This window comes from Apteryx mantelli, chromosome 12, assembly GCF_036417845.1.
Source record: "Apteryx mantelli isolate bAptMan1 chromosome 12, bAptMan1.hap1, whole genome shotgun sequence".
Classification (NCBI taxonomy): Eukaryota; Metazoa; Chordata; class Aves; order Apterygiformes; family Apterygidae; genus Apteryx; species Apteryx mantelli.
The window spans coordinates 16,212,245-16,234,036 of record NC_089989.1 but is presented as its reverse complement, the minus strand read 5'-3'; the positions used below and the strand labels follow the sequence as shown (position 1 = coordinate 16,234,036).

At 49.1% G+C, this 21,792-nt stretch overlaps 2 protein-coding genes across 2 annotated transcripts in view; one reads left to right on the top strand and one right to left on the bottom strand.

Annotated features, from left to right (window-relative positions):
- The window catches only part of CFAP100 (cilia and flagella associated protein 100), a 40,611-nt gene extending 34,813 nt beyond the window's left edge, over positions 1-5,798 (bottom strand). The window contains exons 1-2 of the mRNA XM_067303648.1: positions 5,565-5,798; positions 5,399-5,450 (exon numbers count right to left, since the gene is read on the bottom strand). Of these exons, the coding sequence (XP_067159749.1) occupies positions 5,399-5,450; positions 5,565-5,798 (286 nt within the window). The remainder of the gene's footprint in view (positions 1-5,398; positions 5,451-5,564) is intronic.
- A 1,234-nt stretch (positions 5,799-7,032) lies between these two features.
- Positions 7,033-20,326, top strand: KLF15 (KLF transcription factor 15). The gene is made up of 3 exons (XM_067303332.1): positions 7,033-7,105; positions 11,489-12,596; positions 18,971-20,326. Exons 2-3 carry the CDS (start codon positions 11,554-11,556, stop codon positions 19,137-19,139), a joined length of 1,212 nt encoding a protein of 403 aa, XP_067159433.1. The 5' UTR covers positions 7,033-7,105; positions 11,489-11,553; the 3' UTR covers positions 19,140-20,326.
- The last annotated feature ends 1,466 nt before the right edge of the window (positions 20,327-21,792 follow it).

Here is a 21,792-nt window from a genome sequence, read left to right as displayed (position 1 = left end):
CTGCCAGACCCGAACCCCCCCAATTTTGAGGACTTTGTACTTTGGCACTGTCTCTACTCTGTAGTGTCCAAAGAGATTCAGGATTGCACAGCCAACCTCCCTGCTCTGCTCTCGCCGTATCCTTGGCCAAGTGATGGGGTCCCACTCACCTGTTCTGTACCCTCCTCCTGGGAGCACCGTCAGTGGCGTGTGGCGTTATGTTTCTGACCTGCTGATGCTCCGTGACCTGAGCGAAGGTTACCAGTGTTTTTGTGTAGGCTCTGTGTTTACTATTTAAGGTGAGGGAGAGGCCCTGGATTCTGTCTGTTGGGTCATCCTGCCCATTTCTCAATTCAATGCAAACGGCCAGACAGGTGGGCAGCTCTTCCTTGAAAACATTCAAATTCTCTTGAGAGGTGTGCCAGTTTCAGCAAACTCAGTGTCAGCAACACGTGGTGGATCCAGCACAGTCACAGTTGTTCATTCCTGTAAACATTGTCTTCACAATCCCCCATCTCTTCTCACCACCTAGAGCCACTTCCCCGAAGCATTCAGCAAAAGGATCCTGCACAAACACACCCCGCTCTGGCGTATTCCTTCCAGGAGAGGGCAGGGGAACACAGTTTATTGCAGATCCACTCCTGAACAGCAGCCAACCTTAGTCATGTCCCAGATCTTCCTGTACGCCTTCCAGTCTATTTTGCTTTCCTAAGTAAGCAGAGGTAGGTGCTGAATCTCCTTGAAGTGAGTCAGTGGGTTCTGTCACACTTACAGATTGACCAGTCCCTGAGTCATCTTCAGGAAGGAGAGCTTGGACCAGGCTGTTTTCCTTGCTCGTGAACCTCTAGGAATGAGCCTCATCTGTCACATTGGAGCCATTGGCTGTGGCGCAGCTTCGGGACCAGGGTTTAAACAGCTGAGCCCCAGCTGCTCTGCTTCATCTCATTGTCAAGTTAGGGAAGGCTCTGCAGGGGCAGCTGGCCCCCCGTGCTCTCAACACACCTGTATCCCTGCAGAAGGTCGACCGATTCCCTCAGCCGTTTGTGATATTAATGGCCTGCTCTTGGGGTCTTTTGCTCATTTTGCACAGATGAAGATGCGAGGATTGTGCAAATCTGGGGTTGGAACTGAACTTGATTAAAGATGGTCTGGAAAAATAGCAGCCAGAAAGTCAGCTGACATTTTCTCACTCACTATCTAAATGAACAGAAAATTTGGGGGAGAATCAGAAACTCCCCAGCTCCCCACTGGCTTTAATCTTCCAAAAGACATTAACATAAACATTCCTAAAATGAGTTTCTTCCATCTTATCTCCCCCTAGGCCTATAACTTTGACTTGAAAAGACAACACAATTTCCAAACTAGTTAAGGGGGGAAAAAAAATCAATAAACCATTGGCTTTGCAGCACAGATGCCCTTGCGAGGCCAAAGAAATTAAGTCCTGAGATTGCTGTTTCTGTTTCCACCTTGTCCTGCAGAACCACAGTCAGGGATAAACATATTCTTTGTGTCAATATTTCTGTAGTACCGGGAGAACTTGCAGTCCTTATCTGTGAATGTCAAGGACTGCTAAGTTAAAGTGATCATAACATTACTGGAGTGTTTGACAGGCTTATTCATTGCCTCTGTGCCGATGTAACTGTTCTGGTGCTGAAAATCGCAGGCCAGCAGATCTCAGCTGGACACAGCCTTTGATTTTGTGGCACTTGGAAGGAATCCGTTTGCAGAAGGCTAATTCAAAAGATCCTAGAATAGAATTTGAACTTCTTTATTTTTCTTTGCTGTATTATTTTTGCTTCTGTCATGGAAAAGAGTGGCCTTGATTCTTAAATCACATGAAAATGTGCAAGTAATCACTCTAGCCTGACTAACCCTTGTTTTGCCAAGTGGCCAGTTGGATCATTTGTTTACTACTAGTTTGCTGCTCCAGTAAATGGGGAAGAGCAGGGGCTGGTGCAGCAGTACTGCAGGTGAGCTTTAAAGACAGCAAAGCACTTAGCTGTGCAGCACAATCCCTCTTTTTGCCCGTCCGTGAAGTTCAAACACTTCCCCTTCCGGTCCGCTCAAAAATGCAAAGTGATTTGTAATACAAAACTGCATAAACAGTTTACAGGAGATGGGAAGATCTGAGGCATGAAGAAAAATAAGGCTCTGTACGGCCACAAATGGTAACGTAAAGCATGGGCAGAGCCAAACAATTCTTAGATATAAATTGTGTTTGCTCCCCTTCCCACCTTTAATGGCTCTGTGCTATGTGGCGTAATAACTTGGGACCGACTTCAGCCAACAGTTTCTTGTTGACTTTATAATGCAGTGCTATTATTATCTCCAGGAAAACTTTAAAATGCTCAAATGTTGAGGTTTATTCGCCATTCCTGGCTGGATCTTTAACACACTGCCATCAGAAAAAAAGGCAGGGAAAAAAGTACCTTAACTTTACTTTGGCCCCTGTTTTTGACTGGGCAATAGGAATGCTAAAGTGGTTGTCTGAGTAGGGAAACCAGTTTGACTGAAGTTCTCTCCTGCAAGGTGGCAAAAGAGTGAATGGAAAATCCCCAAGCAGGATCCAGGGACCAAGGTGATAATAGATTTTAAAAGGACTTGGAGAAGAGATAAACGGAGGGAAGGAAGTCTCTTGGCAATGCACAAAGAGCATGGAGCAGGGGAAAGGAAAAGACAAATTTATTTTTTGTAGGGGGAAGCAGGGGCTCCCATTTGCCACATACAGCCACTGCACAGAGGTAAGCTTTTGTCAGAAGTCTGTGAGTTAAAAGGCAAAACGACTGTGCAAAAGATCGTCCCGAAAGGTCTGCCCCAGCCCAGCTGTCGCTCCTGGGGCTCATGAAATTAGGTGGCCAAAAGTGATCAGGAATCATTATTTTTGTCTAGATGTGCGCATTCACTGTTAAGCAAAAGCTAGTAGTGTTTTCAGAAACCTTGAGCAAAACTTAGATGTGGGTCAATACGCTTTTATTGCCATGGGGCTCCAAAGAGTTAATGAGCAAACTGGTTCACAGCTTTAGGGTGGATTCAGGTGTCCTGGATGGGCAGAGAAGTGTCTGAGTCAGCCTGGACACAGGCAACTTGGGCTGATGACTGCAATTCTCAGTTTTGGACTTAAACCCACAAGTGCGTCTACAGATCCCAGACCAGGATTGTGGTTCTAGGCCCCTGCAACAGACTCATTGGCACAACAACATGATCATCCTGGGGAAAAAAAAAATTCCCAAGCAAAATCTCTGCTCAGAAAAGATGCTGTAGAGGATAAAACTGTGGGTCTCTTCCACCCAGGGTGACCCCACACCAGGTTCAAAGTAACTGTCGCTTTTGCATGTTTCCTCATTATTCTCTGTTGTACAATAATGGCTTGGTATAGAAGTGAAATTCTTCACATAGAAGTGAAATATCAAAACTTGTGCTATCCTATATCCTGTTTGCTTTTAACATGTCCTTTTTTTCTGTCTAGAAATTTTTGGGGGCATAAAAAGAGGACTTTAGATGTTTGTCTAGCATGTCCTGATGTCCAATAGCCTAACCAGGGCAGTAATTTCTACAAGATGGCTGGGCGCACAGAAATCCCTAATGCATGGGCACTGCATATATGCAGAAGGGCTTTCCTGGAGTTTTTCAGCGTGGCTGGTCGCACATCACATGCATGTCAAAGTGGAACTAAACATATGCAAAAAGTTTGTACATCCACAACTTGTCACATCGTATGTGAGCGAGTGCCGGTCGTGAGTTCATCCCAGATGCTCCGGACTTGCTTTGCAGTCGCTTCCTGCTGCCTGCATACGCTTTTTATTTCTAGGAAATCCCAGGCAGAAATACGGAAGCCCTAGTTACACTTGCCTGCTCACTGCCATTGCATTTTACCTTGCAGTGATCCCTGATGCCTTATTCAAAGGGTCCGATACTCTCTTGGATTCTGCAGCGTAGTTGAAGTTACTCATCTCTGGGTCAGCCAAACTGCCTATGAACCTCCGCAAAAAAGTTAGAAACTACTGTAACCAGAATATAAAGAAATTGTCTTCACATGTAGAAAAACAAAATTTAGAGAAATCTCTGTGTCTGCACACATATCTGACTCATAGTAATGTTAAAATTAAGACTAACTTTTGGTTGTTTTCAAGGTATTAAAATTAATCTGGAATTTCGTTATCTGTACAGCTGATCATTCAAATTCCATTTAAGCCCAATTTTGAAGGCTTGGGATTTTAGCTGTATATAAATCTTATACCCTGTGCATTGCATAAAGCTAAACTTCACCTACTCAGGGAACAAAGGCTTTTAATTTATAGAAAACAATAAAGCAAGGTTTGCCAAAAAATCTATTTTGGGTAAAAATATTCAGAGACAGCGTTTTTACTGATGTAATGCCTTTAACATCAGAGAAGTTACACTAATGCAGAATTTGGCCCTGATGTTTTCGTATAAATATATTATCTATGAATTTGATGCATGCATATTTATACATTATTCATTGAGATATATGGAGAGGAAGAGCAAGATCTCTCAATGAGAGCAGTCAGTGCTGTAAGCATGTGCGTGCTTCTCAGCGCTGGAAGCTAAGGCACAGCACTGTACGTGCGGGACAGTTGGGGTAACAAGAGACTGCCGGGAGAAAGGGAAAACTATGGCTCTAATTTCTCTGCCTGAACAAGGGAAAGGCAAAAACTTTGCCAATCGCAACCAAAGCAAACTCACGAGAGAAAACTGGCTGAAATGAGTAAAAACTTTCCATTTTATTAGTAACACTGCTAAAGTCCCATACTCCGTTCCTGCACAGTCTCAATCTCCAAACAAGACCTCCTGAGGCCATGTGCGTTTGGTGTGGGGAGGCCAGGACACAAACCTTCTCACTTGAAGCTTTTGTCTTCCTCTAGTTGACTGTGCCAGTTTAAGGCATTGGGCTGGAACTGAGAAAAGATTGCAGCTTGGTTCTGCTGCAAACGTGTGGTTAACTCTCTATGCCCCAGTTTCCCCATAAACTTATAAAATGAGGATAGCTACACTTCATTTTTCCTGCAGAACGGTGATTTGTAGCTCTGGGGCCCACAGTCCTGCAGTGTGAGGGTGGGGACTGTGCGCTGCCCCAGTGTGGTCCTCAAAAGGGCACCTGAGCCCGTCATCATGAGGCTGAGCTCCAGTATCCCGGGTTGCACCTTCCCAGGGATCTGAAAAGTGAAAAGCCAGATTTGAAAACCCACTGATTTATCAGATAACCACACCGCTGCAGGAACTGGCATCCCTGTGTGCCCTCACTGCACCTTGCTCAGGTGGGCTTCACTGCTGTAAGAGCCCTCTGGATGCAAACTCTTATTCACACTTAAAACACATCGCTACTGATAGTAACTATCAATAACCAATAACTAGTAATAACACTGGCAGGGGAGAGGGGGACCACCCCCCCCCCCGATACTTTCCAGCATGCAGTCTTGCTGGAAATCACCCAACTCATCAAGATTCAGCAGCTAGGCAGGGAAAGAGCAGGAGTGAACATGTGGGGCAGGGACAGCATGGGGCTTGCACATCTCTGGGGCTGTGTACAACTCAAGGGAGTTGCACATGTCCAGAGGCTTGCACACCTCCAGGGATGTGCACTCTTCCAGGGACTGGAACACGTCCAGGGGCTTGCACATCTCTAGGGGCTTGCATTTGTCCAGGGCTTGCATATCTCCACCAGTGTGCACACCTCCAGGGGCCTGCACATCTCCAGAGGCTTGCACTCCTCCCAGCAGTGTGCACATCTCCAGGAGCTTGCATATCTCCAGGAGCTTGCATATCCCCAGGGGCTTGCACACCTCCAAGGGTTTGCACATCTTAAGGGATGGATCTGCACACCTCCGGAGACTTGCACATCTCTAGGGGCATGCTTATGTTCAGGGGCTCATGTATCTCCAGCAGTGTGCACACCTCCAGGGGCTTGCACATCTCCAGAGGCTTGCACTCTTCCAGCAGTGTGCACATCTCCAGGAGCTTGCATACCTCCAGGGTCTTGCACACCTCCATGGACTTGCACAGCTCAAGGGATGGACTTGCACACACCTCCGGAGACTTGCACATCTCTAGGGGCATGCTTATGTTCAGGGGCTCGCATATCTCCAGCAGTGTGCACACCTCCAGGGGCTTGCACATCTCCAGAGGCTTGCACTCTTCCAGCAGTGTGCACATCTCCAGGAGCTTGCATACCTCCAGGGTCTTGCACACCTCCACGGGCTTGCACAGCTCAAGGGATGGACTTGCACACACCTCCAGGGACTTGCACATCTCTAGGGGCATGCTTATGTTCAGGGGCTCGCATATCTCCAGCAGTGTGCACACCTCCAGGGGCTTGCACATCTCCAGAGGCTTGCACTCTTCCAGCAGTGTGCACATCTCCAGGAGCTTGCATACCTCCAGGGTCTTGCACACCTCCACGGGCTTGCACAGCTCAAGGGATGGACTTGCACACACCTCCAGGGACTTGCACATCTCTAGGGACATGCTTATGTTCAGGGGCTTGCACCTCTCCAGGAGCTTGCACTCCTCCAGGGGCCTGTGCATCTGCAGCAATGTGCACACCTGCAGGGGCTTGCACGCCTCCAGACGCCTGTGCACCTCCAGCTGGCCGCCTCGCCGGGCCCGCGGCGGCGGAGGGGCCGAAAGCCGTCGCCCTCCGCGAGCCGCCGCTGCCTCCCCGCGGGCCGTGCCGGGCCGGGCCGTGCCGTGCCGTGCCGTGCCGGTCCCGCGGCGGCGGCGGCGGCGGGCGGGGCCGCGGCTCCCATTGACGCCCGGCGCGGGCCGGCCCCCGCCGCCGCGGGGCCAATGGGGGCGGCGGCAGCGGGCGAGCCTCTCCCCGGCCTCCCCCGCCGCCGCCGGGCGCCCGTCATGTGAGGGGGATATAGTACTACGGGAGGGGGCCGCGCTCCGCAGCCGCGCACCGCCGCGCCGCGCACCCGCCTCCCGGGGGAGCTGCGCCCGTCCCGCCGCCGCTCGCTTCGCTCTTTTATTGCGGGTTGCGCGCTTTTATTGCCACGCCGGGGGGGGCCCGTTTTTACTGCTGTTTCTGCGTTTTTATTGCTGTTTTTGTCGCCTCTTCCTTGCCCTCCTTCCCCCCCCCCCCGCCGCGGCTGGCGGAGGAGTTCAGGTAAGGCTGTGCGCGGAGGGGGTGCCCCCGCACCCCGTGGCCGGGAGGGGGGGTGCAGGGGGCCAGGGGGATGCAGGGGGCCGGGGGGGTTTTTGTGCGGCCGGTGCCCGGCACCGGGGGGGCCCTGCAGCCTGGGGCGCCCCTGCGGGCAGCCCGCGGGGGGGGGGGGGGGCCGCCGGGCCCGGCCGCGCCGGGGTTACTCTCGGTCGTCCCGGGGGGGGGGGGCTAAAGCCGCCTGGAGAGGGATGGAGAAGCAGAAAGAAAGGGTGAAGGAGGAAAAAAAAAAAAGAAGAAAAAGCCAGTGCTGGCAGCTTTGCAGCCGTGGAGACCTCGCAGTGCCTTTGCCGGAGTGGGAATCGCTCCCCCCTCGCTGCCCCTGGCCCGCTCTCACCGCGCGGCGCGGTTAATCCCCCGCTTCGTTTCAGGGGCTCCATTCACTAATGGGAAATTAGCATAGAAATGCCGGGAAGCGCAAGTGCGAGCGGCGTGAGCGGCCGCTTAATGGGCGCCTGCCCGGGGGGAGGGGGGGGGCTGTTCTCTCGCAGTCGGCCCCGCGGCTGCTGTAAATAAAGTGTTTCCTCTTTAAGGAGCTAAATTTTTTTTGTTTGTTTTTGGTTTTTTTTTGGTTGGGGGAGTGGAGAACTTCAGAAAATAGGGCTTTTGAAAGGTTTCTGCAGCTTTTCAGAGCCGGGGGTATTGGCAAAAGCCTGCTGGCGGGGGCCAGCCGCGGCCCCCCCCCCCTCCTCCCCCCCGTGTGCGGTGCCCTGCGCCCCCAAAGCGCTGCCCGGGCTGCTGGGAGCAAAGGGATTTCCCCCCCCCCCTTTTTTTTTAATGCGTTTCCGTTTAAATTTCTTAGAAATGCTGGGCCCACGGAGCAGTTCACGGTCTGCTCTATGGCTCTGCTCGTGAAATCGATGGACACGGGAGCTAGTCCGAACAGATTTAAAAATCTTCTAGAAAACAAGAGGGGGGGGAAAAATACGAAAGAGATTACTCCTAAGCTAGAAGAAGCTGTAGCAATGTATGTGGGAAACAAGCAGCAGCGTATCTGAGCACCAAATGCTAACATATGCTGTTGGTATTATCCGTTGAGCTGGACTTAGTGTTTCAAAGCACCCACCCGAAATGACAGGCTGGGAAATATCCCTGTATCTTTCAGCAGGCTCCCAAGACTTAACATTTTATTTGTTACGCTGAGACAGAATATGCCTTCTCTCTCTTTCTCTCGCTCCTTTTAAGCTAGTGATTAGATGGACAGGTTTTAAGCAGAACAACATGTTTCTGGCAGAAAGGACATCAGAGCAACCCAGGGAGCTCTTAAAAGTTGGAGGCCGTCATGTTGCCGTGTGCTGTTAAAGAGCTGCTGAATTTCACTCCAGAAGTGACTGCTTTTCCGTGGCTCAGGCACTGCACTCCGTTGTCACATTTATAACATGTTTTCAGGAATCCTAGGGATGGAATGCTTTCTGTAAATGGCATCATTGGTTTTAATAGCTTGCATATCCCTGGCCTTTTTGTTTTTGTTTTTGAAGCTTCTGGTTTTGGCTGTGTCTTCAGGCAAAGTAAGGATGAAAGGCTTTTAGTTGTTAGTCTGGCCTTTAGGATAAAATATAGCCTGGGCTCGATCCTGCATTCCTTGCATTCCCTGCAATCTTCCTGGCTGCTGTGCAAGTTTTGAGAGTGCACAGAAAGCAGATCTGGCTGTAATGTGCCTGGATCTATTTGCCTCTGACAGTCCCCTGCCTTCCTAAAATGACTCCAGTTACACCAAGTGACACTGATTCTTGTCAAAAGAGATGGGGAAATAAGAGTGCTAGTTGTTTTCCGCTGAGAAGTGTTGTGTGTAGCAGTTGCTAGGTTGTTGGGGTTTTTTTCCTTTCTTTTTTTCTTTCCCCTTTCAGCCTTTACTCAAGCTAAGATTTAGTCCTATTCCCACTGAAATCAGTGGATATTTTGATATGTAGCTTCCTGAAGAAATGGCTTCCTACTTTTCCCAGGCATTTCAAAAAACTTCAAATCAAAAAAAAAAAAAAAATACTATCTGCTTTTGGTGCACACTTCTCCATGCACACTCATTTTTACCATGAACACACACAGTCAGACAGCTTTTCTCAGAAGAAAAATGTGTTGCATTCCAGATTTCAGTCACCGCACTGTTCTTCAGAAGTTCAAGTGGGAACAATGCAGACGCAGGATGATTGGAAACCGTATGAGGGCAAGCCCTCCTTTCTGCCCCACGCTTTGCATAGCAGTCACCAATTTTTGGTGCAAACAAGAAAAAGAAGCTGGGGTGAATACTTACTGGAGGGCAATGAAAAATTCTCCAAACCATGTTCTGAATTTATGTTTCAAAAATGGGAGTAACTCAGCACTGTGACTTCTACTGGAGTATGCTGAGATTTAAAAAAAATAGGTGGCGTGTGTCTCACAAGTATTTCAGCACTTCTGGCTCTTCACTTTTACTATAAGAAATGATTATAGGCTAAGGTCACAGAACAGAGCCGCTAACCTTTGTTTGAACTTCCTCGTATTCAGCACATGTGAGTATTTCATTATCGGTTCAGAGGAGTAGCTGACTGACAGGGCATGCAAACCAGGAAAATGTGCAATTTTACTTTTAAGTCTCCTTCTTCCAACCTGCCCCTACTTCCTCCATGTGCGCATAAAGGAGGAAGCTGTATCTTTAAGAAATATATATTTTTCCCTATTTCCTGTGAAATATTAATAGATACTGCCAATGGGATGGAGCTCTTTAAGGGTGTTCTGTAAAACATCTCGCGCTGCGGCACTGAGCACAGAGACGGCTTTTGGTTTTTCTCCAGAGAAGGCAGAGACAGGGGCAAATTTTGGAGAATGGGCAGCAAGGATGCTCTGGAATAGTCGTAATAACCATCCCCTTCCCTCCACAAAACTGGGCACTATTGACTATTCATGGCAAAACATCCAAAGCGCAGCGGCAGAGCCTGTGGAAAATGACAGCGTGTAACAAGATTGACTGGCATTTCCTTCGCGCTGGGTCACATGCCTCCCAATTCACACACACACACACACACACACACACACACACACACACACACAAAACCTCATAGGCTGATCAAATGACTTCTATCTCTGCAGTCCGCATACCTTCCACAGAAAGAGTTGTTTTATTATGCACATATACAGCTCTGTTTTCAATCAGTCACCTTGAGCGAATGACTGAGGGCCAGTGTTCGCTCCGTCCGGAGAGCTCTGCGTTCGCTCTCCAAGAGGCATAGTCTCCAGCCCGTAAGCATTTTTTTTCCCCCCCCTCTGGGGGAGGAAAAGAAAAAAGAAAACAAATACACAGGCGCCCATCCTACCTTCCCCTCCCCAGAAACCTTTCTAGGAAGTATGCTGAGCTGAGAAAGCGCTGGACTTGCACTGCTTTCAGGGCAAACTGTGCCGTAAAGGGCAGGTTTTGCACTTCTGCCGCTGCGGCTGCAGCAGGGCTATTGCTTGCATGGGCAAGGGCTCGCAGGATCGGGGCCCTCGACCGGGGGGTACTCGGAGCGTGCTGGAGCGCGGGCACCCGCTGCGGTTCGGAGTGATGCTGGGCGCCCATGCGAGCCTTCCCCGTTCAGCTGTCGGCCGGAGGTCCGGCTTGTCTCCGGACCCGAAGAGATAGGCGCATGCAGTGATGAGGTAAACCCGGCCACCAGCTGGCTTGCCAAGACGTGGTAATTAGCTCAGCACCGTGCCAGCCTTATTAAGGGCAGTGCAGGTGATGATGACGTTGGCACACTGATTCATTACATCTGGAGGGGAAAATCCGCCTAGTAAATGCTGAAGCGCAGCAAATATTTTTGGCTCCTGACAGATTGATCCGTGCATTATGCTGATTAGCCTATATTTGTGGAACTGAGGAAGTTAAAAATAAAGTCAGTGGAAAGCTACAAGATAAGGAAGGGATTTGCATTTTATGGCCACAAGCAATAAACTTCATTTTTTATCTGTTTCTTTTGGGTGGTAAAAATTTCAACACTTTTTTTTTTTCTTTTTTTCCTCCCTTCCCCATTCCCTTCTTTGGCTCTAGGTTTCACTGTTAGGTAAAAGCCCATAATTTATTTTCTCTTGCCAGTAATACTCTGGAAGGGAGCTGTAAATCTAGAGCACACACAGTTGTGAAATGATTTCTGAAAGAATTCTTTTGCAAATACGTGGTGCAATCCTGGAAAATGCTTAGGCACTCACAGTCCTTAGAGGGTGGTACAGGCATATCAAAGCATGTAGCAGCATGTGTACTCGGAGAGACTGGATGCTTAGGACGTTCCTGTGAGCTAGAGGGCTTTACAAGGTTTAGTTCATGGAGATAAATGATTAAACCCGACTTCTGACTGTTGCTGTTTTGTTTCCTATCTTCAGGCTCTTACTTGAACTTTTGCCACGTGGTATATGCTGTTGGGATACTCTTAGGAGATCGTCCAGGAATGGTGGATCACTTGCTGCCTACTGATGAATCTTTTTCATCTACAAGATCTCCTCTTGGATACTTTGGGGACATGACAGCAGGGGTGAGGTCCTACCGAATGCTGCCCTCACCCCTGTCAGAAGATGACAGTGACTCTTCCAGCTTTTGTTCTTGTTCCAGCCCTGATTCCCAGGTTCTCAGCTCTAGCTATGGGAGCACGTCTAGTGCCGAAAGCCAGGACAGTATCTTAGACTACTTATTGTCCCAGGCATCTTTGGGGAACACTGCTGCGTCTTGGTGGGACAAAAGGAGACTTCAGCCAATAGTGAAAGAGGAGTATTTTAGGTTGCCTGAATTTGCAGTGGATATGGAAGACTCTGGACCATTTCAGCCTACGCTTGAGGAAATTGAGGAGTTTCTGGAGGAAAACATGGAGTTGGAGCTCAGAGAAAGACCTAAAAGTGAGACCAAGGACTTGAGAGCTTGCAGCCAAGTTTCTGTTGCTTCAATACAGCAAAAAGACCATATGGTACCCAGCGCTAGTTTAAAAGACAGCAAAAATGAACAATTGAGCAGCTCAACAGAAGGTGGCCAGGCTTCAAACGGAGGAATGTCCCTGGAGAATGGTATACCGGTTATGCTCCAAATCCAGCCTGTACAGATCAAACAGGAGTCCAACACGAGCCCTAGTTCCCAAGGACCAGCACAAGAGAATATTAAAATTGCACAGCTCCTAGTCAACATCCAAGGACAGACATTTGCCCTTGTGCCCCAGATAGTTCAGTCATCCAATTTGAACTTGTCCTCTAAATTTGTCCGCATTGCTCCCGTCCCCATCGCCGCCAAGCCAATTGGGCCAGGAGGCATGATCCAGGGTCAGACGGGAATCATCATGGGTCAGAAATTTCAAAAGAACCCTGCAGCAGAACTCATTAAAATGCACAAATGTTCTTTCCCTGGCTGTACCAAGATGTACACGAAAAGCAGCCATTTGAAAGCCCACCTGAGGAGGCATACAGGAGAAAAGCCTTTTGCATGCACGTGGCCAGGTTGTGGATGGAGGTTAGTATTGGGATGCAGCAGTGTTCAACCCCCCTCGCCCCCTGCTCACTCGAGCAAACAGATTTGCAGTCTGTTGACTTATAAACCATTTCTGGTGCCCCAAACTTGCTCAGTTGGTTTGAGAGTTAAGACCTTTTTCTTCCTGTTTGATGATCGAAGGGCTTTGACCGACTGTATAGCAGAGCATCACCTGTTGGCACCAGTTGTACAAGTGTCTTAAAAAAAAAAAAAAAAAAAAATCCATCAGTAGTTAGTATTTCATCTCAAGACAGCCAGATTAAGCTTGTCACTGCAGGCAGTGCCTTGCAGTCACATTGGTCTTGTTGCAACACACCAGCTGCAGCAGATGCTGGGCTGGTACCAGCTGAGACCTGTAGATGACTGGGTTGGTTGAGGGCCGAATCTCTTTGCGGCACGGCTGCGTGCAGGTCCAGCTGCACGGGGCTGCACATGATCAGTGACTGGCTGTGATAAATGCATGGGGTTAAGATGTCCAGTATTTCATGCAGTTTCATAGAGAACTCGCTCCATCCCACTCCTTCTGGAAATGTTGTTGGTGACGTTCCAGCATGCTTCGGGCTTTATCCTCTGCCTTGGTTCAGAAAGGTGTGTGGGTGCCTATCAAAGTTGCAAAAAGCTGTCAGATATAACAACGTGACCGGAAGGCTGAGGTGAAATGAATCCTCAAAACATTGCTTGAATGGAAGATTGCAGGTTTGAGCAGAACATATCATAGAAAGTCTTTCTTAAAATTTTTTTTAATACGAATTGAAAAAATTAGAAGTTTTTAAAACAAAAAGTTGAATTTTTTTGGTGGGAAACTTTGGAAACCTGCCTCCCTCATTCCAATTAGCTGTGCTAATAGCCGGCCTGCTGGCAAGTGTTAACAAAGAACACCACAAATTATGAGGGAAGCAAAACATAATCTTTACTCCCTTGTATTAAATTAAACCAGACCTCTTTCAAAGAATACCCTGCAGAGCTTCTGCGAGCAATGTCTAATGAGGAAATGGGTGACAATCATGGAGAACAGACGAGGTAAAAAGTAACGGGAGAGAGTTGAGTGAAAAATGCAAGTATGTGAGACATGCAGCAATTAGAGATGCCTGAATTGGTTTGAGGGAAAAGGTCAGAGTGGGACTGAATCCTCTGCTCCCAAAGCAGAGCAGTTTGGAGTTTGGGCCTCATCAGAGGGACTGAGTGAATCAATGCAACCAATTTTCTCGGTGTTTTTTCTTCCCCTTTTTGGTTTATGGTGGTTCTACAAACTGGTTACAATTTTCTTTCCATTATTTTGTACTGGTGGCATTTTTCACAAGCCTTGCTCAGAGACTTGCTGCTTGGGATGCACTGAAATGAGAGCCAGGTTATTTAGCTGATTGGGCCCGTAGGCACAGGCTGTTTTATCCCCGACCTGTAGCTGAAGCATGCAGTCCTTTTTCCTTGGCTGTCAGCGTAAGCGCTCACAGGCAGCAAATGCAAATTTTGCCTTCTGCCTGTGACCATGCCTGGGTGTCATGTTGGCTTTCCCTGAGCTGGGACACAAGCAAAACCCTCATATTTGTGAAAAGTGTGCGTGGCATGTGACGGTTTGTCTGATCTGCACTGAGGTTTAACCAAAGTTTCCAGTAACTTTTGTGCTTTGAGATCAGGAGTCTGAAGTGTTGCCTCTGGGTGACCTTGTATAGCTCTGCCTTATTACAGAACTGGTGTTTTCCAGGCTGCAAAACCAAGGGGAACCTTTAGGAAAATATATGAGGAAGTAAGGGATGGAGCTTGAATTTGGGCCTGGGTTGCCTGCCTTCTCCCAACGGTACAAGGAACAGGGCGCGTAAGAAGCGGGACTCAGCTGTGCGGCAGGCTCAGGGAGGTGCAGAGCCAGCAGTTCAAGCGCCCTGGACTTTCGCTCCCAGCCAGCCAGAGCTCTTTAAAGATGAGAAGCCCAACAGGGATGAGAGCGTAATCAACTTAGGTACAAAGAATATTTGTCCTGTCCACAAACAGCTGCCAGAAGGGTTATTCTGACTTTTTCTTTTTCTTTTCTTTTCTTTTCTTTTCTTTTTGCCGTTGTTGCGTTTGTACAGCCCGAGCTGGTACCCCCGTCCCCAGAGCCCCCAAACGTTGCAGGCTCTGGTCCGTGGCGGGAGAGGGCACCACGCTCGCTGGTGCGCCGGCCCGGGGTCCCCACGCGTCCCCGGGGCCTTGCGCAGCCTGCAAAGGCCGAGCCGCGGCAACGCGCCAGGCCGCCTCCGGCTGAGCGCTGAGTTACTCGGCGCTCTGTCGTCCATAAAGCGTGTTTACCTTCTCCGGGCGTTTGGAGGGAGCTGCGATCTCACATGACTAAGTCAAATACATCTGGCATCTCTGTTCGCTCCTAGTTTTATACCATCTCAAATGAATTTTAGTACTAAAACACTGTCCGGCTCTGCTCCTGCCCCCACTGCATTCTTGCGCTTGTTTGTATATTTATTTTTCACCAAAACCACTTAAGACTTGAGCTTGCCAAATATGGTAATTTAAGAAATCAAATGTTGCCTAGCATGAAGCAGCGGAGTCGCGGGGGATTAACGCTTTCCCGGCTCTCTGCGGGGGACGTTACAGCTACGTCATGCGCAGTCCCTTAAATGCCTAGGTGTGCGCCCGGGGAATCCTTTGGGCAGCCCCCAGGCCGGGGCAGTGCTGTGAGCTCCTCTCCGGAGGCGGCTGAACTCTGCTCGCTTCCGCCCTTCCTTGGCCCGTAGCGAGGGCTGTTTTCGGCCAGGTGCGGACGAGGAGCTCGAGAGCAGCCGGTGACCCGTCGCGTCCAGAGTCCCGCTGTCCTGGTCGGCGTGCTGATCCGTGGCCGGCCGGGTTGTGCCGCTGGCACGCGACGGCCCCTGGTTAACGCTGCCCCGGAGGCAGCCCGGACCGAAAAGCCAGGCTCCGGTGCCGCGCAACCATGTCGTGTCGGGAAGCGGCAGCAGCGCCCGCGGTCCCTCCTGGCGCGCGCGGCGTGCGAAGCCGCGGTTGCTGTCGGCGCCGTCGGGGTTAGGCAATAGCGTTTAAAGGCCTGCCGGGCCGCCGGGCCAGGGGACGGTCGCCGCGGCGCGCTCTGCGGGGGTGACGCGCGACGGGTTTTGGCCTCGTGGCGCTCGGGCGGAGCGGCCGCCTCTCTCCGGGGGAAGAGCGAGGGGGGATCGCGCCTCGCTATCTCCCCTTTAACCGCCGCCTGGAAGGAGTTCAGCGCGGGCTGATGCGAGCGCTGCCTGGTTTGATAGGGAGGATTTAAAGGCTTATCGGGTTTGCGGCCAGCAGCGTGCGTGGGACTGGACAAGCGCTCAGGGGGTGATGCGAGCTGAGGTCTCCGGTGAGGCAGGTCGGGGCCGGTGTCTTGTGGGGGCCTTTTCTGCTAGCGCCGCACCAAGGGGCTTCCAGGCTGCGCAGGAGGCACGCGAGTTTGCCGCAGCCGCTGCGGTTGAATTGCGGAAGGGCAGGATGGACCCAGAGTGTCCCCTCCGCCTGCCGAGGAGGGCTACAACCTGGCTTGGTCTCAGCTGCGGGGCTGTACTTGCTGGCGGCCTCGGCTGGGCTAGCAGCTGCATAGGAGGAGGCTGAGGTGACCGACCTTTCTCCCCCTGTGAGCCCCACAGCAGTGTCCTCGTGTGGCCGGGAGCCTGATACATTGGGAAGCTCTAGGATTTGTCTCCAAGGGAGATATGGTGACAGGTCCTTTGGGGTCCCACCAGACAGAGGGGTGAAGCAGACTCTTCCAATTGCTCTAGGGTTTCCCAGTTCCTCCTCCTTTCTTTTGAAGGAGGAATCCTTCTGGAAATGGGAGTGCGTTTGGCTGGTTAGATGTTCCTTGGGGGTACCTCATTTTAATTTGAATTTGGCAGTCCACAGGGGATTATTTACAGCTTTCTTGAGTTGGTTTCAGTGCCAGAACGTGCTGCAAATATCATTTCGCCACCCCCTGCAGAGCCAGGCCACCAGATCCTCCTCGGCTTCCTTGTCCTAACCTTTGCGTTGTTTTTTTGTAAACACACCGACAGCTCGAGGTTTATTTCTGTGGGCGCTGTAAGTTGATCTTTCCGTGACTGCTGGGGAACAGTATTGCAACATTCCTGCCTCTTCAGCTAAGGACATCGTTATGAGGCAGAGTGTATTTTTATCGGATGAACTCATCCGAGGTCCCAGGGTACAAGCAGAGCCGCTCATTCCTGATATGTGCCTCTTTCTCCCCCACCATCCGTGTGATTCCCATCAAAATGCACTTGCGACTCTCTTGTGCAGGATTAGCCCTGTGCTACTGCACGTCTGTTGCAGATGGTGACCTTAACAACCAAGGACATGGGACAAGGCAGCCTGGCCACATCTGGTTTTACTCCTTCTCTGAGGGACAGTCTGTACGTAATATGAGGATGGCTTTTTGCAAAGGAGCTTTTCCCTCTTTGATCCCTCTTCCCTTGGAAGTGGCTGCCACCCCTAGCAGCAGATCTGTTCTTGTCCAGCTTGGACACTGAAGTCCTGGTGAGACAGTCTGCGTAGGCAACATCCTGCCCTCTCTAGAAAGTTGCTTACAATCCTACTCATTTGTAGCTCTGTTAAGACAGTCTGTCAAGGGACAGCACATGGAGACTGGCTCACTGCTGGAGACTCGGGAGAAATTCCCGGCCGTGGCTGCTTCTGGTTCCAGATTGAGGTTTCGGGAAGCTGTGGCTGGCAAAGAGCAGGAGCGTTAGACAAAGCAAGTGTATGCAGGTACTTGGGGAGAAGAGAAACTCCTGTCGTAGCCTTTAGGAACAAGACATGTCACAGCCATGGAACAGGTTGATGGCTCTGTTGGGGGATTAGCTAGTTGCTCTTGATGGTGAATATGGCTCTTTCACCATGATGATACCAAAGCAAGGACAAGGTAGAAAAGCAAGGAAAATGGGTGAAGGAATCTCCCCTAGAAATGCCCCTGGGAAAGCTGGATCCACACCATACCTTCCCCAAAGCTGGCATCTGCATCTGCTTTGCAGTGGCGGCAAAACGCTCTCTCTGGGTGGTGGGCACCAGACTGAAGACCTATGGGAACCAAAAAAGCCATTCTCAGCTTTCGCAGTGCCTCCGTCATGTTCCTCAACTGGTGGCGGGAGATCAGTGCTAATTAAAACCTTTATGTGGAAACTTATTTTTCTGGCATGAAGGACTTATTCATAGGAGCCCAGTGGTCCTGTTTTTCCCCTTTCATAAAAAATAGCATATTCACCCTGTTGATGATGTGATATTTTGCTCCAGAAGGGCACGTTTTCCTACATGTTCTTTCCCCCATTTATTCAGCTAGTGCCCATGACTTCATTTATTTATTGTAAATAAACAGCTGATACCATTTCTTGCAAGCTCTCTTTCTGTGCCGCTCTTTGTTACTGTTCTGGCAACAAAACACTTAACTACCCTTTGTCAAGCAGCAAATTTTTTGCGCTGTCCGGACAGGGCTGTCTTAGCATGACATTGTTAACCCTGTGACTCCCAGTCAAGTCCAAGCTAGAAACAGAGTCAGCTCTGCTGCTAAGGCCAATGGATTAGCTAGTTTATTTGTGCTCAGTAAAGCCTGTGGGATTCATGATGGCTATTTTGGGGATTTTTCTGTGGAGACTGAAGGTGGAAAGACTCCTGGGAGACAATTTGGGTAATTAAAGGCTCAATCTTGATTTTAATTTGCCCATGAAGTAACTGTTTTAATGGCCATTGGGGCCTGCCTGGATTTCAGCTGTTACAACACGTAGCGTCTCTGACACCGAGATGTTAATAACTCTTTATTTAGCCATCAAGAGAACACGCAAAGGCCAATTTTTGAGCTGGATCTGATAAGGCAAATAGCTTCTGAGTAAATATGTCTAGCTATTATCTGGGGTCCATCTCAAATTAGCCACAATTACTGGATATGCTGTTGTACTTGTGTCAGTGCGAGCTTGGAGCAGACCTCACCTGCGGGATATTGTTATCTCTGTTTGACGAGGTCCGTGCTTGGATTCGCAGGAAAGAGATTGCAGGACAAGCTTTGAAGGGGTCCAGCAGAGGTGCTGGGGAATCAAGAGCAGTGCTGTTTTAGTAGAGCTGTATCCATATTATCGTGGGTTGGAGCAAGAGGCATAAACATTGCCTCTATGCATTGCTCTCAGTGCAGAATTTACACGAGATGAGGTTGTTATTTGTGTGTTTCCATCGCTGCTGATGTCTGCTGATTGGGACCAGACTGTCTCTGTTGTGTGTCCTGGGCTCTTTCATTAGAGAGTTTGGGCCTTGCCACAAGCAGAGTCTCCCAGTGGCCTGAGGGGATGTTATGTGACCGTGAGAGAATTAGCAATGGAAAATCCCAGTTATTTGAAAATGCTTCTCTTTTCTTGCAGGTTCTCCAGGTCAGATGAGCTGTCCCGGCATAGACGCTCCCACTCGGGGGTGAAACCATATCAGTGTCCTGTCTGTGAGAAGAAGTTTGCTCGAAGTGACCACTTGTCCAAACATGTCAAGGTGCATCGGTTCCCGCGAAGCAACCGCTCCGTCCGCTCTGTGAACTGATTGGTCCCACTTTCCCCTTCCCGCCCAGCCGTCCTAGAACAGCCGATGACAGCACTTTTCTCACTATATTTCTAGTGATAATTTATTTGTCTCCACAGAACAGTCAATGCTGTTACTTGATACCACCACGTCTGTGTCCCATGTCCTTTAAACATGATTTGAGAATTAAGTTCTTTTGGGTCAGGGGAGGGGGGGTGTTTCTTCCTTTTTGTCCTTTTGTTTTTTTAAGGATGTTATTTTCCTTTCCTTCTATCTTTCCCTCCTTTGCTGCTGCTTCTTTCGGAAATTACAGTGTTTTATTTTTAGCTGTTTTCTGCTGCACAGGAAAATGTAAGAGTTGCTTGCTGCTAGTTAATTATAGCCCTGGCATTCCTGAGGGCTTTGCTCATGTACAGGCCATTCATTGTGAGTTTTTATTAAGCTGCTCTATTTGTCCAGTTTGGAAACAGCAAATTCCTTTTGAAATGAAAACAACTCCTTTGTTTTTGGGTTGCCTGAGCCAAGGATTTGTAGGGGCCAGCAACAGGAGGAGGAACAGTGGGAGTCAGGGGGAGGCAAGGCATGGAGAGCACTGGAATGCATCTCCCAGCCACTTGGGTTTCTCTGGCTCACACTTACCTCTTCCTTGGTGAGGGCTGTATATACATATATGTATGTGCATACATACATACATACATACATATATATATATATTTAAGCAAAGGCAGATCCCAAGCAAACCCAGAAGCTCAGGCTGGATTAACTGGCCTGGAGTGAAAGCCTTTTGGTGAGGCTCAGTGGATGCTGTGTGCATGCTTTTCCTGTCCTGTGCTGCCGTTGAGGGTGTAGGGAGGCCCGCAAGTTGAAGAAAGCTCTGCTTTCCTTTGGCACTGGTTTGAAGTGTCCACTTGCTTTAGCAGAAGGGATGTTGCCTAGTGCTACAAGCTGTGGGAGGCCGTTTGTCAGAACCGCGAGGCTCAGCTCCTGTCTCTGCTCTTGTCTTTCTGTGTGCTGCTGGAGGAGAAACTGGAGCGCCCATCCTGGAGGCGCCCAGTGGTCTTCGGTGAGCACTGGGCACCCTGGGTGCCCATTGCCCACGCGAACCAAAGGTGCTCATGCCTCACTGGCAGGGGCTGAGCATCCGGGCTGGCCTCCATTTCCCCATCCATCCGCCGGGGTTTTGCCAGACATGTCGGTTCCCATGGGAGGTTGGGAGGCATCATAACCTGGTGTGACGCCACCGTGAGATCTTCTGTCAAAGGGTGATCGTAAGTGCTACGTGTTTTTCTTTTCCTACCGACAGCCATGTCAGAGCTCCACACAGCTGGGGTGGGCGAATGGGTGAGAACAGTAGCCAAAAGAAACAAATTTACATGGTAGCTGGCTAAGAAGGGAATTTAAACAAATAATCAGATGGTAGCAGGCAAGTGATTATGTTTGTGTTTCTTCTTCTTGTTTTGTTTTTCCTTTTGAACTCTGGTGATTGTAAGAAGCTTTAGAAGAAAATAGGATTCAATAATTAGAAACGATTTTATAATGAATGTTGCATTTCCTTTCCATTCGCAGATGGCATCTGTTTGTCTTTTTGTTGACAAAATGGGAAATAGAACACTGCAATTCTAGCGCTAGGTAGTGCAGGAGTCCATGCTGTATGTAAGAGCAGTAGGTCTAGCTAAAGCGAATGCATTCCTTTTGTCCTCTAGAAATTAATATAAATGAACTATCATCTATTGACTGGTTTATATCACATCCTATGAATGTATGTAAATAAAACTGTACATAGATGCATATCTATATAAAATATCTTTTAATAACATATCAAAATTTGTGTAAATTGGAAACAAAAATACCTATAAAGCCAGTGTACATAAGTTACAATTCTGTATATTTTCTTTTGTTCTTCATAAAAATATATTTACTTTGACAATAAAATGAAAATGGAAATTTTAAATCCCTTTTTGAAATAATTATTCATTAATTTCCTTTGTAGCCAGCTCTTTAACCAAGACATTAGTGCTTGAAATTTTGATTCACCTGGACGTAACTTTTCAGGTGCTGGGTGACAGGGAGACGATGGAACAGCTCTAAAGGTGCCTTCAAAGACTTTTCCCATTTGAGAAATCCTATGGTAAGGGAAGGGTTGCTTGCTACGGTCCACATGAAGACTTCTGGGCCAGTGCTCGGCAGCGCTCAAAGCACGAAAGTTCTGGGAGGCGTGAGATGGTCCAGCCACCCCTTGTGGGAGTCCTCACACCTCGCCTGGCAGCCGCTGTGGGACCTGAATGCCTTCTGTGTTTTATGACTGCTGTGGAACAGGTCTGCAGCCACAGTAAAACTGTGGTTAACAAATTAGTGCAGATTTTGAGGAAATTCAAGCTCTGGTGGTTAGTGTGAAGGAGGAGGCTTTGAGAATCTGAAGCTGTGATGGTGACTCACCATGTGACCCAGGGCAAAGGACTTGATCGCCCTGTGCCTCAGTTCCCCGTCTCATAAAATGGGGATAATAACGCATCGCGGTGCTATTGTGGGACTTAATTTATATTTATGCAATGCTTGGATGGAAGAAGCAAGCAATAACAATAGTAGTCAAAGGATTAGATGGTGAAATAAAGCCTTAGTATGGCAGATGTCTTGGTGCCAAGGTGCTTCATTTGGCTCTTCTGCAAATCATGTG

Excerpts from the sequence above, each read along its gene's own strand:
- KLF15 (XM_067303332.1), top strand. The coding sequence starts at position 11,554 with ATGGTGGATCACTTGCTGCCTACTGATGAATCTTTTTCATCTACAAGA. Across the intron at positions 12,597-18,970 it reads TGGCCAGGTTGTGGATGGAG|GTTCTCCAGGTCAGATGAGC; the intron begins GTTAGTATTGGG and ends CTTTTCTTGCAG.